Source organism: Psammomys obesus, unplaced genomic scaffold (assembly GCF_907164565.1).
Source record: "Psammomys obesus unplaced genomic scaffold, mPsaObe1.curated_primary_1811, whole genome shotgun sequence".
NCBI classification, from domain to species: domain Eukaryota; kingdom Metazoa; phylum Chordata; class Mammalia; order Rodentia; family Muridae; genus Psammomys; species Psammomys obesus.
The window spans coordinates 16837615-16849475 of NW_026596109.1; the positions used below are offsets into that span (position 1 = coordinate 16837615).

An 11861-nucleotide genomic window follows, 5' to 3' on the forward strand; every position below is an offset into this window, starting at 1 on the left:
GTGTGCTCGGGCTTGAACTAGCTGAGTGGAGACAATGCTATCAGCACCTCACTGCATGAGTCGTCACTCAGGACGGCAGCTAATATGGAATCTTCTCAGCTGTGCCTTCCAAGGATCCTTTTGTCATGTGGGTGAACATATGCATTATACAACTGTTGCCCTTTTATCTCAAGAAAGCACTCATATTTCTGCTGTAAGAAACACCTCCCATAATGACTTAGAGTTTGAAGTTCCTTAGAAAGGAAATTTTAAGCAAGTCTTTACAAAGTACAAGACTGTAAACTTAAAGATATATAATAAAAGAATTAACAGAACAGTTTATAGGTCAGGGCTGCTTAGATTCTAAGCACTAAGGTGGAAGAGGCTTGATAAAACTTTCTTGAAAGAATGCCCACTCCTACAGTAACTTACTGATGTTGGTTGAAAAGTATCTTGGTTCATCTGTGATACGACATGGAGGCTTGTTGTATGTGCACCTTTGTTTAGTAGCGAGAACGGCTTCATGCAGTTCTGTTTGCCCAGGATTTACCTCTTTAAGTGATACTTAAAGCAGGCTTGACTCTTGCATTTAAAACTTTCTGCATTTAAAATCTTTATAGATTCTATAGGCTTTAAAAAGATAATGTAAACTAGATATATCTCAAAAATAAAAGTTTACTTTATATTTACAACAAAACAAACAGAAGCCTCAATCATGGAATTACAGGGTCACATTTTAATTCCTGAATTTTACAGTTTAGCATTAATATCACCACATGTATACAAATGGTGTAAAACAAGTACAGTGGTATTTTTAATACAAAATAAACATCTGTTTTATGGAAAAACTATACTTCATATCTACACAGACAGCCCATCTTTTCCAAACAATAGCCCAAATTAAAATTAACTCCAAAATCTCCAACACAGGAAACTGCTTTTAAGCTATTCCAGGAAAAATGGACCCATAACACATTACAAAGCTGATCTAAAGACTGGAGCTGAAATTACTATTTTTAGAATTTTTCCTCAATGCATTAAATTGTAGTTTGGGGTCATTTTTCTTATCTCAGCAATGATCTCACATCATAGATGAGCAAACTAACATTAAAATATTTACAATTAACTTGTTCTAAAAATAAAAGCTCTTAATAGTTTGCCCCAATTATTTTAAATTCATTTACGAACATGGAATGTGCTTTTTAAATCTGTTAAAAAAGCAGCTTTCATGTTACCCCCTTGTCCATGGAAAAGCTTCCCATCTGCATGTGACTCTGACACTTAGGTAACCTCTAGGATCAAATGACTTCTAGATAGTAAATGCCATGTAACTCAGCACCATTCTTTATTGGTTTTTATATATTTGTCAGCAGCTCTGAGGAGACCCAGACCTAACTTGACTGAGACAGTAGAAAGTGATTCACTGGAAACACAGCCACTCCTGAGTTTTTCTGAAGAGGACCATTTCAGAACACTGCTGTTGTGTTTCTTGGCTGCTGTTACCTCTAAAAATGCTGACATTGAAGATCTATTAAGAAAACTATCCATTTGGAACCCAGCTTTTTTGTTGTTTAATGTATTAGAAGTTCTTGGTATAGAGGAATTGGTGTGTGCTGTTCTAGGGTGCATGTCCGTCAAACACCAAAAACTGACTTCTGTGATATCCTTAAAGAAATGGTCCCAATAACGTAACTTCATTTCTAATGACAGTTTAATTTGTTTTACATAGAAGTTTCTTTTAAAAAGAGGCAACTGATTAAAACATGGCCAGCACCATTATACAAGCAATGTTATTGGGTACTGAAGTCTCACAAGTCTCTCTAGGTTGGACTCCCCGGAGCAACCCTGTCTTAAATCAACCTTCCTCCCCTAAACCGGAGACTTCCCTTGATGGGAAGCTTTCACCCAGGCTCCAATTATCATCTCGCTCTCTCTTTTGTTTTTTTTTTTTTTTGGATAGCCCGAAAGGCAAAGCGTTTAATTACTAGGAAACAATTAAGTTCTTGGGAAGCCTGGTTTCTTACACAACTACACTTTCCTACCTGGTAACTGAGTCTCTGCTACTCTGTGTGTGTTAAGTTCCATAGAAAGCTTTCCGTCAGACTTGAGCTCAGTGAGCAGCTGCAGCGTTTTAGTAAGACCATGTGTTGGAGTCCCCTAGCAAGTATTCTATGAGCCAAGTCGAGGTCTTTTCCTGGGGGATGATTCTTCCTCCTCATCTTCTTCTTCATCATCTGGGTAGTCCACTAAGCCAACCAAACTTCCCTATTGAAGAATGAAAAACATTTTAGCATATATAACCTAAAATAAACCAGATTAGCACGAAAGAAAGCATGGTACAAATACAGTCATGAAGTGGTATTAGAAGCCATTTTTCTAAATAGTGTATCTGATAGAAAGACATTTGAAGTTAAGGAAGGAATTGCTTAGATTATAGTCATTTACTGAATACTACTGCTGGCAGTCTCCCCCTCAGCATTTCTGTTGTTTGTTGGGTTTTTAATGAAACTTCAGAATTCAATTTAACAAAATGTCACTAGGAGATTGACTTTATTTTTTTCTGTTACCATCTGACAAGTCTCTAGTTTTCTCATGAATTTATTTTACGAAGTATATACTTTTTCTTTAGAGAAATGTCTGCATTACATCCTTTGGGGTTTGATATTTCTGGTAAGACTCATCTCTTGATATACTCTGGACCCCACTTCTTACAGGGTATGCAAGCAGCACCCCAAGTTGTGGTCTATCTTTTTACTTTATACTAGTGTCATTTCTAATCAGAATGACATCTCTCTCTTTTTTTGTCATTATGCTTTGGATATTATATACTCTACTCAAGATCATGAACATTTATTCCTGTTTTCTGAGAGCTTTATATTTATGTTTAGGTCTTCTAAGTTTTGTATCAAATGAGTCCAACATCTATCTTGCATGTGGTTATCAATATGTAATATTTGTTGAAAAGAATTTTTCTTTTAAAAAAATTTAATGAGTTATTTTTATTTTATGTACATTGGTGTTTTGCCTACATGTGTGTCTGGGCGAGGGTGTCAGGTACTCTGGAACTGGAATTACAGTCAGGTGTGAGCTGCTTTGTGGGTGCTAGGAATTGAACCTGGATCCTACTGAAGAGCAGCCAGTGCTCTTAACTTAAGGGCCATCCCTTCAGACCCCAAAGAATTTTTTCTAGTGATCTCTCATACCTTTGAAACCTGCCATTCTTCCCCTTCTGCCCCAATTCCTGAGAACTTCAGGACTCATGGTATTTCTGCCTGGCAGCCTGTGAACAGCTTGGACTGCAGAAGGAGTTATCACACCCAGCTTTGGTGGTGTGTTTTGTTTTGAGACAAGAGATGAGAACTCACTATGTAGCACAGACTTTCAACTGCTGGGATTATAGGCATGTATAACCCATGCCTGGCTACTTGTGGGTTTTATTCTCACCCTTCTGAAATTAAACATTTGTTCTTTGTTTTAGAAAATTTTCTGCTCTTTTATTATTGGATGGCACTTTCTGGGTTGATTAGCTGAGCTACTCACTGGCCAGCTGTTTTCTTGAGTTTAATTTCTTATTCTTCCAGATAAGTTTTTTTTTTTTTTTTTCCTTCTGGGAAGTACAAATTTATTTTTCACCCCACTGATGCTGTCAGATTCCAAAATGTATTTGTTCTACATCTTCTGGGGCAACAGATAAAAATAGTGATATTCTTAGAAAGCAAAGTTTCACTATCACTATAAAGTTTCACACGAAAAAACAATGCACATACAAGTCAATTTGTTCACAAAATTCTAACATTATAATTATGACTCTATTTCTCAATAGGAGCTGATTCTTCAGCAGTGGCTTCCAATTTCATTATCAGTTTAACTGCTACAGTTGCAGGCTGCACAGATATCAGCTACTAGTGATATTAAAAGATAAAATATGAAAGCTGTAAAGACAAAAATACTTTGTTTAGTATAAAACATCTCCTTTCTATGGGAAAGAATGTTTGTAGAATCAGAATTATAACATGTCTTGTGAAACATGTCTGTAAGTCAAGCACTCTGGAGACCTAAAGAGGCATAAAGATATGAGTTGGAATCTAGTCTGGAACACGACTGTAAAATCCTGTGTCAAAATAACAAAACCAGAATGGGAAACTATTGGTGTATGCTACAACAAACACCACTTCTGCTATAAAATGAGGAAGGAAACCCTGCATTTTACTTTCTGTAAGTTTTCCAAGACAGAAAGTTTAAAGACTGCCGGTAGAACTTTAAAAGATGCCTAACTAACCCCTACTGTCGAAAATGACCAGACTTTCTTGCAGTTTTAAGTGTACTGGCAATGTGAACTTTACATGTATCATTTCAGATGTGTGTATAGAATTTGTATTTATGACCCTATTTCCAAATACAATTACTAAATAAAATAGAAACAAATGGACAATTTCTTAACATTCTACCTGTCTTAACAGCGAAAGTTGGTTTTGTATTTAACAAATATTAGGGTCATTCCCATTCAATCAGAAACAAGACAGGTTGCTGCTGTCACTGCTATTATTTAACCCTGATTGTAAGATATTGATTAGTACATTTACTGAATGACCCAAACTACCTCTTTATATTTCCTGTTATATGGTAAAACATCCTTGCATTCTTCAAACTATACTTGGTTATAATTTACTCTGTTGCAGGGAGAAAAAAATTCTTCCTTTTCTATACCCCTTACAAGTGGTGAGGTTTCTGAGACCCCCAAAGCAATACTGTCAGTTGTCATGTTACTGATGAAGACACCACACATTCTGTAAGAAGTCAAGCTGCAAACAGGATGGAAAACTGGTCAAAATGCTGGGATTACGAGACTTAAATGCTGAGTCGTTAGTGAGAAGAATATGCAAAATGTGCCTGGATCTCACTGAAGATACTACTTTAACCAAAGCTTTAACCACCACAGTGCTGAATAGATGGCTTACAGTAAAGTCAGACTTTAAAAAAAGATGATTTTTCTTTAGCTGGGTCTTCTTTTTGGTTTTTATTTTATTTTTAGATAGCTCTGGCTGGCTTGGAACTCACTAACCAGACCAGGCTGGCCTCAAAAGCAGGGCCCTGATCTGCCTCTGCATCCAAAGTTCTGGGATTTTTAAGGGAGTCTGCCACAACACAATGCCCGGCCATTTTTATTTTTATTTTTTTAATGTTAGTGCTCATATTGATTCAAATTAGGTTTTATACTATGGTTACATACAACCCCCCCGCCCCAATCCTATACCAGCAGTTTAACTATATTTATGCTTCTTAAAGCTAATCATTCCTTTTCTGGGGGAAAAGGATGGTTTCATGTATGAGATTTGTAAAGGTTAAAAAAAGTACACAAATGAAAAAGTTCAAAATATAAACTTGAGTATAACATTAAACCAATGAAAATTTGCTATGAAAATTATAGAAAGGCTAAACCTTAACTGAAAAATCATGCAAATTAAGAAAAACATAAACCAAATTTACAGGGCACTATAAAACACAAAAGAAAAAAGCAAAACAGAAAAGCAAACTCAACGTTACTACTGACAGGAGATACATAATAGGGAAAGACAGAGGATACACCTTTACCCAACTGGTGAAGATGAAAAATACTTTTAACAATACTGTTAATGCTGTACCAGGAACACTCATACACTGCTTGTGGGAATAAAAACTGGCACAGACCTTTGAAGAATTTAACAATGTGTATGAAGATATACCATTCATAACTTATTCAACAAAAATACTTTAAAATGTAACACTAATAGATCAGTGAAGTAATGGGAACAATTTAAATAGCACAATAGAGAGCTTGGTACTTGCAGGGAGAGGGGGAAGATGCTCACATATAGCTAAATAAAATGACCAATATGCTTTAAATAAAACAAAAGTCCTAGCAAGAGAAAAAATTGTTTATCCTAAAATTTCCGTAATATTCAAGATAAACGAGGAGTTTGCATACACGGCTGGGAGTCAGGCACTGATGACAACAACCTATTCATTCTGTGAAACTTTTATCTAAGTCATCTTCAGTACATAGAGCAAAGTTTGTGCGTAGTGCTTCTTTCACATACCTTAGTGGCTGTCATTGATGCAGCCAAGTTTGTTGTTTTGGAAGAGGACCCATTAGAACTTGCTGGTGTTGTCTGAGCCACTACAGACTTACTATTGGTACTGTTTGTTCCATTAGCAGCACTGGGGGAATGGGAGAAAGTAAATTTGAAGCCACCAGAAGATGTCCTTTTGGGAAGGTTTTCCTTGTCTTCACTTTCTTTTGCTAAAGCAAAAGTAAAATTGAGCCTATATTAAATACTGCTAAATCAAAGCATCTATCAAAGTGACAGCACACAAATTTGCCTTAGATTTCTAAGAGTTACAAGACGCGTACATATTTCTGTTGGTCAGACTCTTAGGAACGTGAAATCAAGAGAACCAACTATCTTACATCCTATTTATCTCACTGTTTACTTGAAAGCTACCAGCAGTTTGATTTCTATCACTGTCTTCCACTCACTGACTCTACAGTTCTTGACCCCCCCACAAAAAAAGTCACCATTTCAAATACCTAAAGACAACTCTTCAAGTACCCTAGTCTCTTACTCTCTAAAATCTCCAAGTTCCATTAGTTGTTTCTTTTATTGCAGAAGTGTCCAATTCCATTTAAAGTTTGGTTAACTTTATTTTGACACATTTCCTAATAGCATTCATTGAACAATGGGTTCAATACTTAAGACATGCTTTCTGCTTTTTATGACAAATTGAAGGCAATATTTCTACAGACTGAAGGGGAAATAATTTGTCTGCTAAAAAGCACCTGTTCTGGATGGGGATATATAGCTCAGTGGTACAGTACTCACTAGCCAAGCATGCTCAAGGCCCTGGGTTCAAGAGCTAGAAATTATACATAAATAGAATACCAGCAGGTTCTTTGTTACCCTTAGGGGGAACTCATGCAACTAATGAATAGGAAATGAGTTAGACTCATAGCTGAAAGAAATTATACCAAGTCAATTCAGTTTTCTAAGAAGAAATGCCTGTATAAAAAGTCACATTCAAATGGTATTTGCAAGCCAATGTTCTTTAAGGCACAAAATTAAAGTGATTATTTCTCTTGAAAGATACTAGCTATAGCTTAGTCCTATACAATAGGAAAATTCAGCCCTTCCCCCTCTGAGGCAGTGAATGTCTAATATAGCTTAGGCTAGTCTCAAACTTGCTTTGAAACTGAGGATCACCTTCAATTTCTAACCTTCCTACCTCTACCTCTTGAGTGCTGGAGTCATGAGAGGGTGCCAGCATGCCTGGGTTCAATTTGCTTTTTTGGACACAAGGTCTTCCTTCCTATGCAGTACAGCCTGGCCTCGAGCTCACAGTGCTTCTACTGCCTCAGCCCAACAATGCTGGGATTACACGTATTCACCATTCACCAACATGCCTAGCTTTTCCCTATTACATCTTTAAAACAAACAAACAAACAAATAACAAAAAACAGGGTTTCTCTGGGTAACAGCCTCAGCTGGCCTTGAACCTGCCTCTGCCTCCAAAGTGCTGGGATTAATGGTGTGTGCCACCATGCCTAGCTCACCCTATTATATTGTTAAGCAACTTTAATAATAGCTGAAGTTTCAAAGAGCAAAGTTACATCTTTGAGTCCAGTTTGCTCACCAGTAAATATGAGAGATGGGAGTATCCTATGCTTCTACAGTTATAGTCTTCAGTTACTTAATAATAGAAACCCTGAAACAATTTAATCATAATGGAAATCTTCAATGAACTTTTAGTATAGAAACAAAGCCAAGACTGGTCTGTTCAGAGAAGTGTAAGTACACAACAAGTTCTAAACAGAGGCTAGGTGTGTGACACAGTGTAAGCCCAGAATTTAAGAAACTGAGGTTGAGTGACCATGAGTTCTAGGCCAGAATGAGGATATATATTGAGACCTTGTTTTACATAATATTATAAACTGAAAATTTCTAAACCCAAAATGAATAGCATCAAATCCACCAGGTTTCAAGGAAAAGATTTTAAATGTGAACATCCAAAACAATTTGGAATATGTGGATAATTTTAAAAGGGTACAGTTCAGCATAGAACTCTATGCTTCTTGTTTTACAAACCTTGGCCAGTTTTCCAAACAAGTTATCTATTATTATGGTTTGTGTATCTGTGTGTATGTATAGTGCTAAGGATCAAATTCAGGCTATATAAGTATAAGCGAGAGGTGATAATATATGAAAGTTCAGGATCTTAGTACCTTTTTTAGTTTCCATAAATTTTTCATAACTATCTGGAAAGTCATCTTCAGTTTTAGATTTTTCAACTGGCGTTACAGTTGCCTTTCCTTCGTCTTCATCATCTTCATTAAACCACATTTCTTCATCCTCTTCCAAGGCTTTTGCATCTCTGCGATATCGGTTACTACGCAATATAGATGGTACACTGTAAGAAATATATCACAGATGTTGAGGAATAACTACAAGGTCATGACCAGATAAAATTTGGGAAGGATGAAAAACCAAGATGAATTAATACTTAAGGATGTACAGTATATCAAAATAATCTCAGCCATCATGTAAGATGTCGTTAGAGAATTCTTCAAATGTCTTTGCATGTTATAAACTAAATTAAGAGTCCATCCTGAGTTGGCTCTCTGTAAGTTCAAGATCAGCATGGTCTATAAAAAGAGTTCTAGGACAGCCAGGGATACACAGAGAAACCCAGTCTCAAAAAAAAAAAAAAAAAAAAACCCAAAAAACCAAAACCAAAAAAACCCCAAAACAACAACAACAAAATCCATCCTGAGTTACTATATACAGTAACTATATCAAGTCATCATATAACGGATGGGGCAGGAAGACAGCTTACCTTATGCTGTGCTAATAAAGAAAATTTCACATGATAAGATCTAAACAGTGGACAATTTTATACTTAATTTTGCTTGCTACAAATGTAATATACTGGGGGCTGGAGAGATGGCTCAGAGGTTAGGAGCACTGACTGTTCTTCCAAAGGTCCTGAGTTCAATTCCCAGCAACCACATGGTGGCTCACAACCATCTGTAATGAGATCTGGTGCAGGTGTACATGCAGACAGAAGAATGTATACATAATGAATAAATAAATATTAAAAAAAATGTAATATACTTAAAACAATACCTGTTCAGTTTCTGATTTTGTCTGTCTTTTTCTTGTTCATATTTAGTCTTCAATCCTTTGAAAGTCTGAACATATTCAATCGATTCAAGTGCTTTGTAAAAGTTTTCAACTATATGTGCAGTAAGAGACTTGATATCTTCCTGTACAGGCACAAAATCCATATTTATAAAACAATATAATACTTGTTGAGAAAAACAAAAACTTGTATAGTTCCAAAGTTGATCAAAAAAGGTTTTTCAAAATCACCTTCTAAAAATAAATGTCCTAGATTCCTTACACATGAGCCAGGACAGGACTCCACAGAAAACTTGAACAAGGAGAGGCAATTCACTGGAGCCCTTTAGGGGGCTATAAGGAACATTTGAAAAGCAATGGATTTAGTTTATGTCTTAGTGCTTTATACAGTATTTTATAATTTAAAGAACACTTTCACAATTTCATATAAGATTATCACAATCCTATAAAATAAGCTATACCTATTTCACAAAAAGACAAAATTTAGGCCTTCAGAGCTTCTTAGAGACAGATGTTAAGCCCCTATGTCCAGTAAATGTTAGTTATTTCCTGGTTAACTGCTGTCAGAAATAGGGTAGTAGCTAACGAGCACAGGCTTCTTTGATTGGGTCGTGTACACGGATACACTGCCTAACTGGCACTCTGTGCTTTCTATTTTGGCAGTAGACTGTTGCACACAGAACAAAGACACGTTAAAGCTGAAGAGTCAGTGTGTTCAGTTTATCAATTTTCAGAAGAAAACAATGTAAACTCTTGTGTGCTGGATTCATTTTATCAGCATCTCACAAAAACGGTAAAGGAATAAAGTAAGTCCAATGAGAAAGCTTATGAAACACTCCGAGTCACTAGGACAGACAGCGGCTGAGGTAATCAACTCTGCTGCTTGTTTTCCAAGCTAAAATCATGTGTCTCTCCTCTTCATCTCCTCAAGAATCATACTCTTGGCAAGTGGCAACTCTCAGAAAACTAGCTTATCTCTTATTATTTGCGCACTGCTCTCTCCAGCTCTTTTAAGAGAAATCTGTGTGACAGTGCCAGGACAGTGGAAGCGCTGAATGAGTTTAACAGGTGACCGACTCACTTCTGCTGTCTCAGTTCCCTTGTCTACAATAAAAGGCAGCTGGACTACTTTCAACTTCCCAGTTCTCTTATAGTTTAAATTCTAAACTTCCAGCCCACTGCTTAGGTATTTTGTATAAACTTTTACTGAAAAAAAATTGTAATTTTTGTATTTTTTTATTATTACTCCTATGATAAAAAACTTTTTCATAATAAATCACAAGAATGCCTTGCTTGATTGAAATGTTCAAAATGCCATGCATGATCCTAAGACACTTCCCCAAGAAAAACAGAGCTGAGAAAAATGAGCAAATACGAATTACAAATCTCTTGAATTTCACTTTTAAATTTCATAATTTTCAATAGTGATTTAGGGAGTGACTTAGTATAGCTTACCTACCACATAGAAAGAAGGATCCATATATGATCCCCAACAGTAACCCTCCCCACATAAAAGACACTACTACCATTCAACTATTGCCTATGTATAAGAATAAAAAAGTGATTTTAAAAATTTCAGTTTATTAGAAATAGATTTTAAGACACAAAGAATAAATAATTTCAGGAAAACAGGAATGAAGAAATCAATCTTATTACACCCAATTATTTACTTTTATATAAAATTAGTTGTTTACATATGACTACTAAGAGATCTTTAATATAAACTTACCACTCTTATAAATTCAAACAGTTCAATAACAGCTGAATTTAATAGATTGTACCGCGTTCCATTATCCAAAAGGGCATTTACAACTGGTTCAAAAAGATTTCCTTTGGTGATGTAACGATTATAAAATTCATCTTTCAGGCCAATTATTCGCCTCATAAAGCGAAGAGCACCTAATTAGAAAATAAGTAAGAGGCTAATGAATTTACCAACATTATTTTATAGATTTTGGCATAAAGCAATGTTTAAATCTTTCTAAAATAATGAGTAAAATGGTACAAAATAAAAAATTGGGTTTTGAAATAAAAATTTTAGGAATGACAACTGACTTGGCACAGCAGAGAAACTAGAATTCAATACCCAGAACCCTTGTGAAAGCGGAAGGAAAAGAACTGACTCCACAAGTTTATCCTCTAACACCATACACATACATATCAATGATAACTAAACAGAATAATTAAAAAAACCCAGGACCTATAAAATGTACTGCAAAGCAATACTTAGAGCAGGGTAAGTGTTGCAGTAAAGAAAGTTAGAATTAGGCGCTTGGCGGGCACAGGTATGATGCAGCCTATTGCCTATTGCATTTCGAGGAAAGGATTCTATGGGGGCAGATGTTTGTTTTTTATTTTCTTAAAATACAATCAAAGGAACAGACAAACTTTTAAGACTTTTTCAATGAAGGTTATAGATTTACTATTCTTGCTTCTCTTGCCTTGGAAAACTAACTTTTGAATCAATACTACTTTCACATTAGGACAATACTTCTTTGTCTACCATTTATGTACGAACTACGGCAGATCAGATTGTATTTGCTAACAACGACAACAACAAGAAAAAGCCAGAGCAATAACTAAGCACTGTAAGTTGGCATTTCATCTTAGGATATTAAAAAGGCATTCCCTTTTTAAATTAGCTTTTACTGGTTAAATAAAATTAGGAGCATTATTGCTAAAATGCTTACATGATATCAAACACTGCAA

The 11861-nt window shown here is 35.7% G+C and overlaps 1 protein-coding gene across 1 annotated transcript in view; it reads right to left on the reverse strand.

Annotated features, from left to right (window-relative positions):
• Positions 1–695: 695 nt before the first annotated feature.
• Positions 696–11861, reverse strand: part of Ppp4r3b (protein phosphatase 4 regulatory subunit 3B) — a 21335-nt gene continuing 10169 nt past the window's right edge. The window contains exons 6-10 of the mRNA XM_055628750.1: positions 10882–11051; positions 9138–9277; positions 8237–8421; positions 6057–6259; positions 696–2244 (exon numbers count right to left, since the gene is read on the reverse strand). Of these exons, the coding sequence (XP_055484725.1) occupies positions 2149–2244; positions 6057–6259; positions 8237–8421; positions 9138–9277; positions 10882–11051 (794 nt within the window). The 3' untranslated portion in view covers positions 696–2148. The remainder of the gene's footprint in view (positions 2245–6056; positions 6260–8236; positions 8422–9137; positions 9278–10881; positions 11052–11861) is intronic.